This window comes from Zootoca vivipara, chromosome 5 (genome assembly GCF_965207765.1).
Source record: "Zootoca vivipara chromosome 5, rZooViv2.hap1.1, whole genome shotgun sequence".
In the NCBI taxonomy this organism is placed as follows: Eukaryota; Metazoa; Chordata; class Lepidosauria; order Squamata; family Lacertidae; genus Zootoca; species Zootoca vivipara.
The window spans coordinates 69,705,359-69,723,277 of NC_142588.1; the positions used below are offsets into that span (position 1 = coordinate 69,705,359).

The 17,919-nt window shown below is 41.7% G+C and overlaps 1 protein-coding gene across 1 annotated transcript in view; it reads right to left on the reverse strand.

Annotated features, from left to right (window-relative positions):
- Window positions 1–586: 586 nt before the first annotated feature.
- The window catches only part of DNER (delta/notch like EGF repeat containing), a 105,540-nt gene continuing 88,207 nt past the window's right edge, over window positions 587–17,919 (reverse strand). The window contains exons 9-13 of the mRNA XM_035134007.3: window positions 11,703–11,825; window positions 9,970–10,083; window positions 5,871–6,002; window positions 2,730–2,976; window positions 587–1,660 (exon numbers count right to left, since the gene is read on the reverse strand). Of these exons, the coding sequence (XP_034989898.3) occupies window positions 1,549–1,660; window positions 2,730–2,976; window positions 5,871–6,002; window positions 9,970–10,083; window positions 11,703–11,825 (728 nt within the window). The 3' untranslated portion in view covers window positions 587–1,548. The remainder of the gene's footprint in view (window positions 1,661–2,729; window positions 2,977–5,870; window positions 6,003–9,969; window positions 10,084–11,702; window positions 11,826–17,919) is intronic.

Here is a 17,919-nt window from a genome sequence, read left to right on the forward strand (position 1 = left end):
ACGGTTCATCCTGAGAAGGTTTCATCTAATCAAGTGGCCATGTTGATGCACCCATCTCAGCTGCTTGTTTTCCCTTCAGTGAGTGAGGGAGTGTGAAGCTGAAGCAATAAAGGGAGCAGGAAGGTGGGAACAAGCCTTCAGCTACCCCAAGGTCCTCCAGTCATGACAAACCTGAGCCCAACTACTTTTAATATATGAAGACATATAATGGTACATATATTGGTGCCCTTACAAAATACTATGCCCACAGTTCAGCGCATCATGTACAAGGAGGCAAGCTGGACACTATGGCAGAAAATGATAGTTGTCCATCTGTAATGAATGCCTTCGAGAAGATAGGATTTGTGTCATGTGGCTGCTGTCACACAATAAGCCACACCAACCGCATCAACACCATACAAAAGCATTCTTAGTGTCACATGTGAAAGCACTCCAAGGGTGTAAATAAAGCACTGCCAATTCTAGAAATGCCACAGCAGGTTTATATTATGGTCATGGCTCAGATTCAAGGGCACTCCTCAGAAAGTAGTTAAAAGAACTCCATCCTTTAACATCAGCTGAAGGCGAAACAAGATCAGCTGCCACCTTGAATTGATCACATTTATTCAATATTCTTCAAAATAAGCAAGAATTTTGAAGCACGTCAGCAATCAAATAGAGCCACAAAAACACGCACACGTATAAATAAGATACACTATGTGAAATGCACAATATTGAAACAAAAATAATACTGTACAGTAACAACATTTGGGAGACAAACAGTTCAAATTAGGGTTTGCTTACTCGCACTATAAAAAAACTTGACTTTTTAAAGAAAAATATAGATCCAATATAAAGGCCTGATCCTGAACACTGTGAAATCAATGAAAATTATATCATCCGCTCACTTCAAAGGCAGCAGGATCAATCCTTTGTTTGCCTTAATAGGCACTTCAATTGATCGTTTTTACAAAGCTTACCTTGAATACTTTTACAAAAAAATGACACATCAACTCAAGAGAATGTTTCAGCAAAAGTTTCAGGAACATAATGCAGAAATAGGTTAGTTATCCATGCACAAAACAGGGAGAAAGCTAATTCATTCAGTTTAAGAATAATATATTTTACTAGATTCCTTTTCACAAACACAAACATTTTAGACTTCATTTTTTTCAGTAATGGATATATCAAGTTTTACATTTTTCCTAAGTCTACTGAGAATGCTGGCACTGTTATGTCATTGCTTAACATATTGCATTCTGTCTGTAATAACCACAAAGGTTCATCATCTGAGTTTGGTAAAAGCACACACTATTGTTAAGATTAGAATTTTCTAAAGCTGAAAGTACATTAAAAGGAAAACCATGAGCTTCACAAATTCAGTTTTAAAATATTTTTCCCCAACTAAAAGCTGCAGAAAACCTGTTCTTAAATAATCTACAGAAAATTCTGGAGCAGCTAAACATTTTAAATTTCTTACACTTTCTTCATCTTAAAAATATTTGAATTAATTCGGTATCCCATCCTTTTGAAAAATAATCCAAAAAAGAAGAAAAGACCTGAAGTAGATTACAAATCTTTTGTTTTAATCAGTGTGACCAAGGGTTTGTCGTCAGGACTGTAATCTTCATAAGCAATTGGAGTGGCATCATACATTGCAGGTCGAGATTTCTTTCCAAACCTAACCCCCCCACAAAAAAGGAAAAGAAGGATTTAGTGGAATTGCAGATGGGTTGAACATTTACACCTGTAGCAGTAAACCACTGTCCCAACAGAATATCAAAGAAACTTCAAGCTTCATTTGAAATATGTAGTCAAGTGCCAAGCATGCATGAAATAAGGACCTAAATTTAGTGAACTGGTAGAATGCAAACTTATGCAATCAGCAGAACCACCAGATGGTGACATTTTTCCTAGATGGTAACACTTCTGGTCACAGGTAGGACTGGGAATTACTGAATGTCTGAATTCCCTTCCTTTAGTCTCTATGCATACCCCCCCCCAAAAAAAAGTACATTACAGATGAGGTTTCAGCTTCGCCTGCTCCTTGGTAGGGCATTTTCCTATGTGGGGGGAATCCTTCTTTGTGGGAGACTATTCTAATGCACAAAGGGACGCGGGTGGTGCTGTGGATTAAACCACAGAGCCTAGGGCTTGCCGATCAGAAGTTCGGCAGTTCGAATCCCCGCGACGGGGTGAGCTCCCGTTGCTCGGTCCCTGCTCCTGCCAACCTACCAGTTCGAAAGCACGTCAAAGTGCAAGTAGATAAATAGGTACCACTACAGTGGGAAGATAAATGGCGTTTCCGTGTGCTGCTCTGGTTCACCATGCTGGCCACATGACCTGGAAGCTGTACGCCGGCTCCCGCGGCCAATAACGCGAGATGAGCGCCACAACCCCAGAGTCGGTCACAACTGGACCTAATAATGGTCAGGGGTCCCTTTACCTTTATTCTAATGCATAACTCTGCACCTGCAGTCTGATATAGTGCAATCCAGGACAGGTTTTGCTACTAGGCTACTGTTGACTATATAAACTGGCAATATACAGCTAAGCTCCTATGTTCCTACATTGCAGGCAGGCAGGCAGGCAGGCAGGCAGGCAGGCAGGCAGGCAGGCAGGCAGGCAAGAACTGGCACAGCGGAAGCAGTGCTGCATGCAACAAACACAGGTCAGATTGGAAACCAATGCCTTATTACATCTCTAGGTTATAACCAGGCCTATATTTCCCCCTTTACTCCCAAACCAACCTGGCGTGCCTGATGGAGGCAATAGCACTGCTGAATTCACTGTCGATGCTCCTGCAGTTGTAGAATTCCTCGTACGCTGGCCTGGATGAGCCTTGATATTCGATCCGGCTGATGCGACAAATCCCCACAATTAGGATGATCAGCATCAGGACAAACGCAACGCACAGGGCTCCGATTATGATGTAGAGAGAATGCCGTGGCATGTTTGTCAGGCTCTCTGCCATGTGCCCAGATTTCCACTGTAAATCTAAAAGCAAGAAATATAATGGAGATTGTTGATGAATTGTACAGTAAGGGGGGTAATGGCACATTCACTCCCACCATATATTTTTGTACTTTTAATGGAGTTGCATGAAGATTGAAGTTAGAAGGTGTGAAACTATTGCAAAACATTACCATTAACCTCACACTTGATTCCCACTGCCAATGGTTATTCCTGACAGAGCAGATACAGGAAGGTGCAGAGATATAGAAGCAATGTGCCTGCCTCTCTTAACTCGCTGGTGGCAGAGGCAGAACTGGAAGTTGAAGGAAAGTTAGCTCCCCTTCCAGCTGGCCACAAAAGGTTTCATTTTCAAAAGTTCCTTCTTCCTCTGCCTCTCAAGTGTTTCCTGTATTCTCTACTGATCAAGAAGGATGGCACTTTCTTCATTTTGCATTTCACATGCTCAAACGTTTGTATTTGCTGCCAATCCTGAGAGGTTTCTAGCTTATTTTCCTTCCACTGTTGGAAATTGCAGTCACCCCTCCAAGTTAAACCTTTTGTCTTCTATTCCAAAAGCTAATGAAGGTGTTTTGGGTGCTAAAACATGCTGACAACGGTTCCAGGTTTCCAAACAGTTGTTAATTATATAGCAATCACACCGCTCCCATATAACTTTTTTCCTGACTCCCTTACGCATCCATTGAAAGTTAAATATTCGCCTTTCCAATGCTCTTCCATTGGCCTGCTATAGCTTTATTTTATAGCAAACCATGCACTAAAATTATTCCCAATGTTTCAATGTAACAACATATATCTGGAATACCCAGGCCTCACCTGGGATACTCATGGATTCTTTCCTTGCCCCAAAAAAGTACCTATTTCTTTTGCAATTATGCCGCCACCCCTTTGGCACTAACAAATTCTGAAATACAAATAAAACCCCGAAGAGCACGTTAATTTTTATAATATTTATTCTCCCAAGCAGTGAACTGGAAGCACTCTCCCATCTCTTGGTTTTGCATTTGTTTCCGCAAAGTAACATCATCAATCTTACACGAGTCTTGCAAGTCTGTATGTTTAACACTAGAATGGTATCTTACATTTTTAAAGCAGTTCCCATCCTAAATTTTATCAGCATTTGTTTAGTTTACATGATGTGTTATTAGCTCATACTGTCCATTACATGAATCCATAAAGAGGTTCCATGCTATCCTTTGGTACCAGTCAATGGTTTCCTCTGTTTTTGGGTCCCTCAGGACGGTGAACACATTTCCTTAATCCAGAGATGAGGAAGCTGTGGCCCTCTAGATCAGGCATCCCCAAACCTCGGCCCTCCAGAAGTTTTGGACTGCAATTCCCATCATCCCTGACCACTGGTCCTCTTAGCTAGGGATCATGGGAGTTGTAGGCTAAAACATCTGGCGGGCCGCAGTTTGGGGATGCCTGATCTAGATGTTGCTAGGCTACATACAACTCCCAACATCCCTGGCTGGGGCTGATGGAAGCTGGAGTTCACCAACATCTGGAGGGCCACAAGTTCCCCCTCCCTGGCACAGGTGTGGGTTTCTTCAAACAAGCATAAACTGAATTATATTTTGCTCAAACCTCACTTGTTCTTTCTGTGTGTCAGGAGGAAGGTGACAGCTTGGTGCCAGGAGTGCTATATTCCATCACTGTTTATAACCTGCACCTGCAAACAAGCTCCTTTACAATTCTGGAATCGAAGTATCATTCTGAGATATTTGTTATCATGCCACATAATCGACAGCAAGTAATAAAAGCATATGGTCCCAACAATCTAGGCCTTTCATAGAAAGCCATTAAATTACATATTATTATAATATGTAGGCACTGCATGGAATGCATTTCTAAAGGATTACTGCATGTCTCAGGATATTAAATCCATCTGCCAGACAGCCTATTGTCTACCACCTAAAGAGGCTGTCACTCACACATGGATTGTTCCCTCAATTAAGTATGCATGCCTATTTTAGTCATTACTATTTTCTTCTTTCAGCAGACCTCATGCCTTTATTTTGTTTAGATATTTAGCACCCTGTTTTTCAACTAAGAAAAAATCCTCTTGATTACTTCCAGTAAGTATTAAAATAATGACTTGTATTCTAAGATAGTTAAGGCTGTAATCCTATATGCTCTTACGTGGGAGTAAATCCCACTGAATTTAATAGGAACCACTTTGAACAGACATGCACAGGATTATGATGTTGAGGAAATGGATAGAATAGAAGTTTCCCATTCCTTCTTTCTTCTTTCAGTCCCCTGTGAGCCCTGAAGAGCTTCTGGAGGGTTATAGGGCTTTCCAGATTAATGTGGGATAGGTGTAAGGGCTGCTCCATTGAGGAACAGATGGGGAGAATACTTTTGCTCTATTAACCACTTTAACCCACCTTAGGACCCAAGCCAATATAATTCAAAAACTGCAAAAACTTGCAAAGGCTATTTGACCATAGACTGTATTGGAAAAGAAAATAATTAACATGTCCTATGGTGAACAATGACCATCTTAAAGGCCCAGTTGCAGATGACTCTGAGGTTGTGGCACTTATCTCGCTTTACTGGCTGAGGGAGCCAACGTTTGTTCGCAGACAGTTTTTCCAGGTCATGTGGCCAGCATGACTAAGTCGCTTCTGGCGCAACGGAACACCGAAACCAGAGCAGCGCACGGAAATGCTGTTTACCTTCCCGCCGGAGCAGTACCTATTTATCTACTTGGACTTTTTTGTGTGCTTTCGAACTGCTAGGTTGACAGGAGCTGGGACAAAGCAATGGGAGCTCACCCCGCCGCGGGGATTTGTACCACTGACCTGATCGGCAAGCCCAAGAGGCTCAGTGGTTTAGACCACAGTGCCACCCGCATCCCATTGACCGTCTTAGACTTGGCTAATTAATAAAACCAAATGGTAATAAATACTTACGTATTTCGCAGTTTGCCCCAACCCATCCACGTGGACAATGGCAAGTATACCCATTGGGTTGGTCTATGCACATTCCACCATGATGACAAGGGTTACTCTCACAGTCATTTATATTAATGTCACACTCTTCACCTTAAAACAAGGAAAGAAATATAGTTATGTGTTGCAGATATGAAAGCAAAATGGAATGCCTTCATCCCTTTCGACTGCAGACACTCAATAATCAACATGTTAGTGTAACTTACTCTCAAAAGATTAACTTAAGCAGTCATATTATCTATGATACAACAGATAATGTGCTCCTTGTAAGGAGAAAATTACATTTTTCTGCAAGCAGTTCTCAACTGCAACCGCACTCACTGCATGCTACTTATTATTAAAACAATAGAATAAGGTCTCTTCAGGATTGCACAGGAATGAACAGTATTTAAAAAGCAATCAAAACACAGACTGATGAGGGCAGCATATCTGCATAGCAAAGCAATCAAACTTCAGCAAGAAGTGGCTGGAATAAACAATGGAATTAGATCATTGCAACCACATGAATCAAAGAAATGCCTTGCTTTGCTACTGGAACATTGTACATGGAGTTGAAGATGCTCGTGATTTCTTAAGATTAGAAACAACCAGGATTTCAAAAATGCTCTTACACGTCTATAGAATAAAATCTTAGAGAAATAATATCTAACAAGTAGTAGGGCCACTTTAAAGCTGGTGATCCCTGGGTGAAGTATGAACTAGTAATGGGTAAACCCTTTGTTTACTCTTGCTTTTATGAAAACACAATTTGATACTATAGACTTCTTAGTGATTAAAAATAGGGCTGTTAAAAAAGAAAAGTATCAGACTCATGGGGTGACTTAGGGAGAAGGGGTGAAGTGTGCAGTTTCTATCTGCAGAAACAATTTAAGCACCGAAGGGCAGGACTAATTGGGAACTCGCGATGGGGCATGGGATATTTGACCTTTAAAGGATGTCCAGTTTGTCACTTGTAAGGAAAAGAAAAGGTTTTGCAGAAAGCAATGCAAAACAGAGGTATTCCACACTTCTTTTTGAGTTTTGCATGTAATGTAAACATTCATTTTTGGGTTTTGAATGTAACGCCCCAGCTGTCCTTGACAGCCTATCTTTATATACCACTCTTTGTGCGGCAGAATACATTTCTGGCCCCCAAACCACTACTGGAGAATGAATTGGCTGCCAGGAATCCCAAAGCTGGCCATACAACTATCAGAAAAAGCAAAAAGAGTGAAATGTCTTCACTTTACTGGTACAGATTACATGACGCTAACCAGGTTTATTTAGCACAATTCAATTAGCATGTTGCCTTTTCAAATATTGTTTTCAAATGCCGTATTGTTTTCAGAAAGATATTGAATAAGTAATAGTTTAGCAGCTGTTTACCTTGCCAAGTTCTAATTAGCTACACATTTTACTTCTGAAAGCCGCAATTTCAAATCACTTCTAACCAATATTAACAGCTCTTCTGTCAAAGCTAAATTCAATAGCACCCAAATTAATTGGTGCAGACTTTCTCTCTCTCTCTTGCTATACATTCATGTTCACAAGGTTATCTTAAACTGCTTGCCTACTAAATAGACGATTTTCAAAGCTCTCTTTTAACTCATGTTCACCTTCTCATTCCCTCTTCGATGTGTCTATCCCAAGTCTCTTTCAGCAAATTCTCCCCCACTAATGGCAGGAATGCTGTTCTGTAAATGTAACAGAGGGATCCTGAGAAACCTTTCTCTTGCTTTGTTAGTGAGATTGTGGAAAAACACACAAGGCCATTAATCTAATGTAAAATTTATGGATTAAGACAGGATTGCAAGAATAAATGGCTAAAAAGAGCTATTCCACTGTGGGAAATATTCTATTTTATCATGCTTTAGATACTTAGATGATGTGAGCAAATGAGAACATTTGCAGTATAAATTAAGACTCCCTATTCTGTACTAAGAGATCATGGAATGTGTTTTCTAGACATAGAGTGCTTCTAATTCACTGTAGTGATAAGAGAATCACAGTATGGCATTTATTCTGGATTGCAGTAGTGTTATACATTTTTCACCTTGAATGAAGGGGATACAGCCTGCAAGGGAGATATAATATATGAGAAACAAACTGTGTTAAGTGGTGCATTATATATGCGGTCTTAAAATTAGAATGAATACATGGCAATATCCCCCCCCCATCCTCTTCCATATGATTCCTGTATCTGTTTTAAATCCTGCAGGTCTTGTTCTCAGCTTGCTACAGTGCAGAGCTGGAACTTACTATCTTATCATACATTGGTCCTTATCTTTGTGTTTTTAAAGAGAGTGCTTATTAAAAGGAAGCCTGAAGGGGAGAGAGAAAAAACCAGCAACCTGTAAACTGTTTGAAATACTCTGTTAGGTTGTCATCGATCAGCATATACATTTCAGCAGTGGGTTTTCAGACACTACTTTCAGGGCTTGTGCTAAGTAAATAGTACAGCAGCTCTGTGAACTCAGGTCATGCTTTAGGGCACCTGTTAAAGCTCCTCCTGGTGTTAATATGTCTTTCTAGCTGGAAAGAGATTCACACACTGTGGAACAGCAATAGCCAGCACCTCAAGCTTCACAGGCTCCTTGGGATCAAGCTGTTGAGAGTCTGAAGAAGCCTCTCTTTTCACCAACATGGCCAGGGAGATATAAGAAACCCTCTCCTGCTGTCTAAGTTTCAAGATGTTTGTCACAGGTGCGGTAGCGGCTACTCTAGAGTAACGACTCCTCAAAGCGTTGTCTCTTCATGCTTTTATTTAGTGCTGATTATTTACAGTGCAGAGCAGTGCTATGTACATGTTGTCAGTTAGGGGTCAGAACTCCGAATGGAGGTTCGCGCTTTTTCTTCTAGCAAAGTAGTCTTGGGATACTGAATCTCCGCCCCCGTCGTTTCCTGCGCAATTCCGGGGTCGGCGGGATCAGCCTTCTTCCCTTGCCTCCCACTTCCCTTCCCACACTAGGCATGGGCTCCGCTACCTTGCCTGAGCCTCGGTCACCACTTCCTGAGTCGCCACTGGAGCTATCTCGCTCCCCACTAGCACTTGCGCTGGGCGACGAGCTGGTACTTAAGATGGGAGGGACCTGCCTGTAGCTTCTGCCCCTCACAATGTTGATTGTCATTTCTGCCTCCATGAAATGAGTATTGGTCCCAGCATCCTCCAGGGCAGGGCTTTTTTTTCAGATGGAACTCAGTTACAGCACCTTTCAGGTGGGCGGGTGCCAGTGCCATTATAAGAAAACGAGGGAGGTTTTCATGGTGAGTTCTGGCACCTCTTTTTCTAGAAAAATAGCACTGCTCCAGGGTATATTTCCATTACCTAAAGCGCAGGTGAGCAACCAGCAGCCACGCCAAACACCTCCTGAAGCTGCCGCATTCTTCCATACTACCCAGACTTCCTCCTTGTTAATTTCCTCCACCCCACCCCACCCCCCAGTTTTTAAATGTATTTTGTGGTTTTATATTCTGATTTTACTCTGTGAACTGCCCTGAGACCTGCGGGTATTAGGACGGTATATAAATTCAATAAATAAAAATAACCATTCTACTCCCCTCCCCCTTTCTATGTAATTTCAGAACAAACTGGAAGGGCAACTGGTTTATTTGCTAAAAATAAATTTACGCTTTCATTCTGGGTTAGTTTATTTCCATTTGTCTTTATTCAGGAGTTCTTAGTCCAGAACTTTTGTCTGTGGCTCCACCCAACATTGGTTCTGGATCTGCCTACCACCAGAATGCAGCCCCTGACAGTTCATCTCTGAAGAATGCAGCCCTTGAAATGGGGAAAGGGACATGCGCTTAAGCCTGCAAGCCTAGAAAGAAAGACATGTATAAAGAGAGCCAGGTTCATTTTATAGAATGCATTCTCTGCTTCTCCTGCTTTGTCAGAAAGGCAAGGAATCTCATCAGTGATTATTATTATTTTTTAAAAAGTTGAGTAAAATATCTGGTATCTAAACTGGGCTTCAGAAAAATAAGATGGAAAGCAGGTGCAAATGCATTCAGTTGACATTTGTCTTCTTCTGTATAGTCTGATTAATAATTATGCATATTATGTAATTTAAAAGTAACTTGCCTGTAAATCCAGGTGCACAGATACACGTAGCATTTAGCCCTTCACTGTCACAAGTACCACCATTCTGGCAGCTGATGTTAACACAGGGATCTTTGTATAATTCACAGTGCCTTCCTGGGAATATTAAGTGATAATGGATGGTGTTAGAATTGTACATTGTTTAAGGGCTGGAGCAGGTGGAAGCAGAATATAAAGAATACTAGCAGCCTCATGCTCAGCATTGCTTGGGAATTCTAAGGAAACAAAATACCGTAATCAGTGACAGCCAAGTCCTATAATTTAAACCTGATTATTAGAAGATGGGATATACCAAAAAAAGAAAGAAAGGAATTTCATTGGCGCCAAGTAATTAATGTGTATCCTGAATCACCACCCTGGGATCTTTGGATAAAGGCTAGCATCAAATTGAATAAATAATAATAATAACCCATCTCCTATCAACAGTTTTGAGCCATTTAGAAGATGGGATATACCCCCTCCCCCCAAAAAAGGAAATTTCATTGGTGCCAAGTAATTAATGTGTATCCTGAATCACCACCCTGGGATCTTTGGATAAAGGCTGGCATCAAAATTGAATTAATAATAATAATAACCCATCCCCTATCAACAGTTTTGCGCCATTTTGAAGGTGTGGCGAGTAGTGCCCCTCATTCCTTCATGACTGATGAGGCTCAATGCAAAATAAACAAAGCATTGGCTATCCATGAACTAAATCTGGATGGGACCACTGAACCTTTTTGTACCACCAAGGCCTGTTCACAGCCATGTAGAACCTTCTCAGAGCCAGGGCCGTCTCAAGTCAGTTGGGTGCCCTGGCGCCGTGGTGGAGATCGCTCTGGCGCCCTCCTACCGGCCCGGCGCCCTGGCGCCCCGCACCACCGAGACTACCCCTAGAGCCGGGCCTGCTCAGAGCTTAATAAAAGGTTAGCTAAAAGACAAGTCTAATGGAGGTGGTCTGTATCACCTTGATCTAAAGCACTCAGCACCTAAACCTAGTGATATAGGATACATGAACCTGCTACTGGCAGCCCACAGCAGAATGATATTTACAAAGATATCCCCATGAGCACAACCAACAATTCTTTGATAAATACATGTACAAGTACTGCAGGCATCTATTGGATACTGACTGTGACTTCATGGATAACACACCCTCCCTCCTTGAAGTTGTTCTTTTTTAGTTGGTAAAAGATATGTGCATACATATGTCTATCCTCTTTTTATCATGCTGCCCCTGAATAACAGTGTTAACCACTCCAACCATTTCTTTTTTCAATATATATTTCAATAGCATGCCCTGCTTCTTCTGCACCTTCGAATAACCAATTAACTCTTTCCATTTGGAGTAAAATTGTCTAGCTCTGACAAGAATTCTTCTCCAATATCACGACTTCACTGACTCTTGTTAGATGAGGTTGGGTGGCTATAATTGGGAGAAAAAAGCTTTTTTTTCCCTGAAGCAAGATAGTTCTCTGTGTCCTATTGCTACTTTTAGCATACTGTCATGGTAGTGCAAGGGGGGGAACTGTAAATCCAAAGTAAGATTCAGCTGCACTTTTTAGAGATGTCAGAAAAGTATCACGTCAAGCGTATCATTCCCATACTACAGATGAGCTTCATAATGTTGGTTCCAAAGGCTTGCCTCAAAGATAATGAAACTTAAATGATGCAGATCACGTTTGGTAGGCAGATTTGCAGTAACCCCACCTATGTTAAAGCAAAACATATCTTACCTTCGTATTCAGCAAGACACACACAATCGTAGCTATTGACAAGGTCTCTGCAGGTAGCTCCGTTCTGACAAGGGGCTGAAAGGCACTCATTATATTCCTCCTCACAATAGAGTCCGTGGTAACCTAAAAACATGTAACAAAGAAAACACAACATGCCCTGAAAATGTGTCTCAGGATATGGCAACCGTGGATGGGACAGAGATGACTAGTAGCTGAAAATAACAATGTGCAGATGCACCTTTAAAGCTATTTTGTCACGTAACGTACATGAAAGGTTTTGGAGCTCAGTTTACGTTGGAATCAAGACCTCCTTATACATTTCATTCGTTGAACAATCAGAAACACTTTTGCCTGCTAAGAAGGCAGCCAAATGAACTCATTAGAAATCTAAGCAACCCAGGAGCATGATAGAACTACTGAAGCGAACGGGCTGTATTTTCAGAATTCATTTTTTGCACGGCTGTAGATCACATTTATTAGGTGGGTTTACTGGGCTAAAACGAGGAGAAATCTTAGTGATGTATAATGCCACTTTATATAATGAAACTAGATCTCACTCCAGCACAACTCTGAAGTGTAACTCAGATAGCAATCTGCAGGATGTAGAGTAGCTGTCACTTATCTGAAGTGGGTAAATATATGGCAGTCCGAAGAAAAAGAAGCATACTTGGTTGATTCAAGCTGGTAAAACACGGACGGACACCATTTCACATGTAAATGAACAGTAAGTGCTGCCAATCTGCTCAGCAAAATTTTGGCACAGCTGACATTGTGCCCATTTATTATTACACAAAGCAACAGTTTCATAGAATACAGCATGGATTAAGCATTATCATTTATTCTACTGTGTTCTACAGAGCGGCAGTCCAATGCGTATGTAAATAAATGAGGAATTATGTATTCTTTACTTCTACTGCTATGTTTCTAGCAAACTTTTATTATACATGGAAGCCCACTGAGTAATCACTGCAGCTGCCCCACCTTCATTTAACTGCATCAGATTAGCATACAATTTCCTTTTAAGCCTTATTCATTCAAATCAGAAAGGCGCAGCAGCTATGACTGGTGAATTGTAGCCATTATTTTCCTTATTAGAACACTAGGCATCCACTACTACTCTTTTTAAACCAGGGAGACCTTTCACCTTTCATATATTTCCATCGTTCAAAAACATCCTAAGCTTGTCCATCAGGTTCTAATTCACTAATTCAGGCAAACATACATCTTGGCTTGGATTCAAAGGTTGCACATTTTGGTGTGGACTTTTAGATAACGGGGAGGCCAAAATATAAAATAACCAGCATATATATATGCTATTATTGTTTTTATTAAGGCTCACTGATTACACTTACACACACATGAGTCTCTCATGTCCATGAGAGCAGCTTTTTGGGGAAATCGGGGGCGAGATTTCCACATGAGCAGAAGTGTCTCCCACTGACACACCAACATCCTTGGGTCCAAGCTGCTGTTAGTCACTAACAGTTAATTTATCTATTATAATTATCATTATGTATTTGCTTTATTTGTCATTGTTATTTTTTTATTACAGTCTTTGCCTGCCAGTTGAGAGTTCAGACTAGGACCTATTTCCTTTCAGTTTGTTTGCTTGAAGTTAGAAGTAGTTACAGGTAGGTAGCCGTGTTGGTCTGACAAAAAAAATTTGAAAATCCTTCCAGTAGCACCTTAGAGACCAACTAAGTTTGTCATAGGTATGAAGTTAGAAGTGATACTACTGAAAGAGCAGAACAGGCTTTTCTAGAAATTGTTTTCATTTTAATACTATTTTTTACTATCCTGTTCTCATTTCCTCTGAGAAAAATATAAATGGGGCAGCCCATTTATTTAATTAAAAAAAACAAACAGCAGCACAGTCTTTTTCACTGCGTGGAAGCTCAAGTAAAACTTTGAATGGCATACATGCTCTGTGAACACTGTATATATTACTCATGAGAAATCCAAGTGAGGTTTTTTTTTAGGGTTCTGGTCAAATAATAACCAAGATGTAGTCATACTCAAGAACAAACCTATTGAAATTGGTCATTAATCATGACTAATTGACTTCCAGTGGGTTTACTCCAAGTATGACAGAGGCTGGTTCCAGCCCTTTGTGCCATAAAAACAAAAGGACAGACGCTTACTCATTATTTCACTAGAGTCCTGAAATCAATTGGATTTCACATGATTTCATGTCCTCGTAAGGGATAAACTGCCATTACTTTGTGACCATTCTTTAATAAGACACAGCGGAGCAGGCACTAGAAAGCTGCCATATGCAGGCTTAACTTGAATTCTTCTATATAAAATAAATCAACACCAAGAAAATGCTCTTGTAAATAAATTCATGAAACTCAATACATGCATACCTCTGATATGTGACTGAAAAAGCCACCCCCCTTTCCCCCAAACAGCCATTGCTGTGAGCAAATACACTGATTCACATCTTAAATTAATGACTTGTTTTGCAAATGATTATCAACCTCCTCTAAGGGGCAACCAGTTGAAGACCACAAGTTTGTAGTGAAAATACCATTTTTCTCCACTAGAGGGTGGCTTCCACCTACCACACTTCTTAAATTTCAAGAAGGGAGGACACCGTATTTTCATTCGGCTAGTTAGAAAAACGTTGATTCCACCTCTCCTGAAGTCAGCTGAAAAACTGCTGTTTATAAGAATAAGATGAAGCCCTATAAAGGCAAAGGAGAGTCTTCTTCCGTGTGCAAGTCACCTCTAAATTAACAAACAAAAAGTTTTTATATTCTGTAACTTTCTTTTTTAGATGCAAGTTCGGAATAGTTTTTTAACACACACATGAAACGATCAATTTCCTTCCCTGCATATATTACACAGAAGCAACTCTGTATTTGGGGGAGGGGGTTGCAGTACAGAAATGTTTGCAAGCATGAAAGGACGGATCCAAAGGGACACTGTTCTTTTACTTTTAATCACGTGTGAAGAAAGGGAACAGAAGTGCATCCACTGGCCATGTCTTCACAGTGGAATATGTGAAACGGGTCCTGTGTGCAGTTGTATATAGTGTAACAGTCTGATCACAGAGAGGGTTCTTACCACATGGAAGGACTTGGGCACAAACACCTGTGCATGCATACAGAGAAGCTTTTACACTGAATGAATGGGTGGGGCCATTGGGCCCATTTCACTCGGTTCAACAAACACACACAACTGGAAATGAAAACAGGGTTAATGTGCCAGGGCCGTCTTAAACATATCCGGCGCCATGGTGCAAAGATCCCTCTGGTGCCCCACCCCCCGTTTCCCAGAGTTGTTGACCTTTACCCAAGCCTCTGCGGGGATGGTTCTCCTCCTGTGAGGGCTTGGGAAGGAAGCTGCATGCCCGCCAGCCATATAGTTGGCGGGGCACAGCTTCCATCCTAAGCCTCTGTGGGGATCACTCTCCTCCTACGGAGGCTTGGGAGGCAAGCTGCACGCCAGCCAGCCATATGGTTGATGGGGCGCAGCTGGGGAGCATGCAGGAGGGAAAGGGGAGGCCGCCGGGCAAAGCCACACAGCTCCCCCACTCGCTGGGGTGCTCCTGAGAGGCTGATGCCCTGGTGCAACGCGCCAGTAAACCCAATGGGAATGACAGCTCTGTTAATGTCTCCTAATATGGATCCCCACCTTCATCTCATTTATCTCACTTTCCGTGAATTATCGCAGTTTAGTGCTTTCAGGCAACACATTAATTCAGAAGCATGAGTGACCTGATCACTATTCGGAACGACCAACATTCTGCCTCCAACCAATGTTGAGCTAACCACCTGTAAAAATTCATACATCAGCTGTTTTCATGCATCTCATCTTACGATCCCTGAAAGGCCTGCCAAAATATGAGTCCCATTTTCAGACTTGCAAAATGTATTTTATTTGTGGAAAGTGCTACCTAGCTAAATATTACCAATTCAACCCTGTAATGAATATATAATAATTAGGTAAATATGCAGAAGTCAGCATAGCCTGCACACCTTGCAAGTTTTCACACAGACCAATGGAATGCCTGCTTATTCGGTACTGTGGGAGTGGTGGCTTGAGGAGGCACATCTCTCCATGTGATTAATTCCACAAAGCCATCTGCAAAATGCCATGGGCATTTAACTATTTAAGTAGAAGAGCTGCAGCTCAGTGGTACAGCATCTGCTTTTCATGTAGAAGGTCCCAGAAACCCTGTTCCATGTTCAGGAACAAGAGGCTGGAGTCCTTTGTCACAAAAGGGTGACATCAAGCAGTGGAAACAATGTCACATGTTTTACGTTCAAAAACAGACTTTGGTTTAAGATTAATGACTGTCCAGGAGTATAACCCGCTGGACCAGGATTTTAGCTGCAATACTGAGTCCCTGATTGCCAGCTCTCAAATACTGATGTCATCACTGGCAGAACAGAATCTCATGTAAGACATGTTTTGGAAAGACTGCCTCTCATTGCCCCTGCCAACCTCTGAACATAATTTCAATAGAGCTTCTTAAAGATTGCAGACATCTTTGCAAATCGAGCACGTGCTAGGGACAATGCAAAGGCCTCTTTGGCACTGGCATCTTTGCAGTGAAAAAGAGGAAATGACCTCGTGAATTTGCTTTTCTGCCTTTTCTCCTCTATCTCCAAACAATGGAGCTTTTTGATGCGCAACACATCTCCCTCTTAAATTCTCTGCATATGTAACAACTGAGAGCCCTGCATACTATTTCATATCATCAGTAGCTCCAAAATACCTTTAGAGCACATGTACCTTTTTCCTTTCTGCTCAAAGATCAGAGAGTATCTCAAAGCACACACAAAAATAACTCTGAAACCACAGTTGCATCAGGAAGCTCAGAAGCTACTCTATTGGCAGCCTTAATGCTATATGTTGCACTCTAAAAGAAAGAAAAGCCATGCTGCCACCTTTCTTTCCCATTGCTTGTTTCCTAGAAAATACCAGTCTGACTGCTAACCAGCAGGCAACTGAACACTATTTCCAGCATGCTAAAATATCTTGCTGTGGATTTGCAAGTGGAGTGGAGGGTTCTTTTGATTACCAGAACTAAACAGAATTTTAGTTTCTTTCTACCCTGATTCATCCATGATAAACAGCACAGGCAATACATCTTAGACAGCTGTCCCATGAAAAACCCTTTCAAAGACACTATTTGGGAACACCATTAGCAAATACAGTGGAGCCTCGGGTTACGTTGCATCCGGCTTACGTCACCTTCGGCTTGAGACCAGCACAAACCCGGAAGTACCGTAACTGGTTACTCCCGGGTTCGCGCACGTGCAAAAGCACCAAATCACAGCTGCGCATGCGCAGAAACACTAAATCGTGCATGTGCGTGCACAGACGCAACACTTTGGGTTGCGCCGTTTTTGAGTTGTGATGGGGCCTCCGGAGCAGATCCCCACCATAACCCAAGGTTCCACTGTAATTATTTTCTGTTACGGGGTGTGGAAGATTGCAGTTCAGTGGTAGAGCATCTGCTTTGCATGCAGGAAGTCCTAGCATCAATTCTCAGCATCTCCAGGTAGGACTAGGAGAGACACACCTGGAACCCAAGAGTGCTGCTGCCAGACAGAGTAGAAAATACTGAGCAGGAAGGACTAATAGTCTGACTCAATATGAGGCAGCTTCCAATGTTCCTATGTGGGGAGCCTTTTTCAGCTTGAGGGCTGTATTTCCCCAATGGCCAAGCTTCTGAGAGCCACATGCAGGTCTCCAGTGTGGCCTGGATTTTTGAGAGAATGGGTGAGGCTTGTGCAGCCTGACACTCTTTATTCCATCCATCAAATATTCTCTTCATGAAAGTCACAGAAGGACAAAACTGTGAAAAATGTGTTGAGAGTGTGGAAGGGGAGAGAACAATTAAGAGTCACATTGATAGCACCATTCCTGCTCAGAAAGCTCCCACCACAATGATTAGCACTGGACTTTTTTTTATGGGGAAGGGAAACAGCATGGGCATAAGAAGCAAAGTGACTAGAAACACGCAAACGGAGCACAAATATAAACCTTCAGAAATATTCCGCAGCTAGGAGGAAATATATATGTTGCAAGAGATATTCAAATTGCTACTATGCATGCCCCTGGAAAACCTATCCACCAACGCGGATTTCAAATAAATTAAAGGCGCAATTTGATAACCGGCTGCTCTTTTAAGCTGAAACTCTACACTCTTGACCTGATACTGAGTTTAAAAGTCACACCGAATTTGGTCAGTTCCAACTCT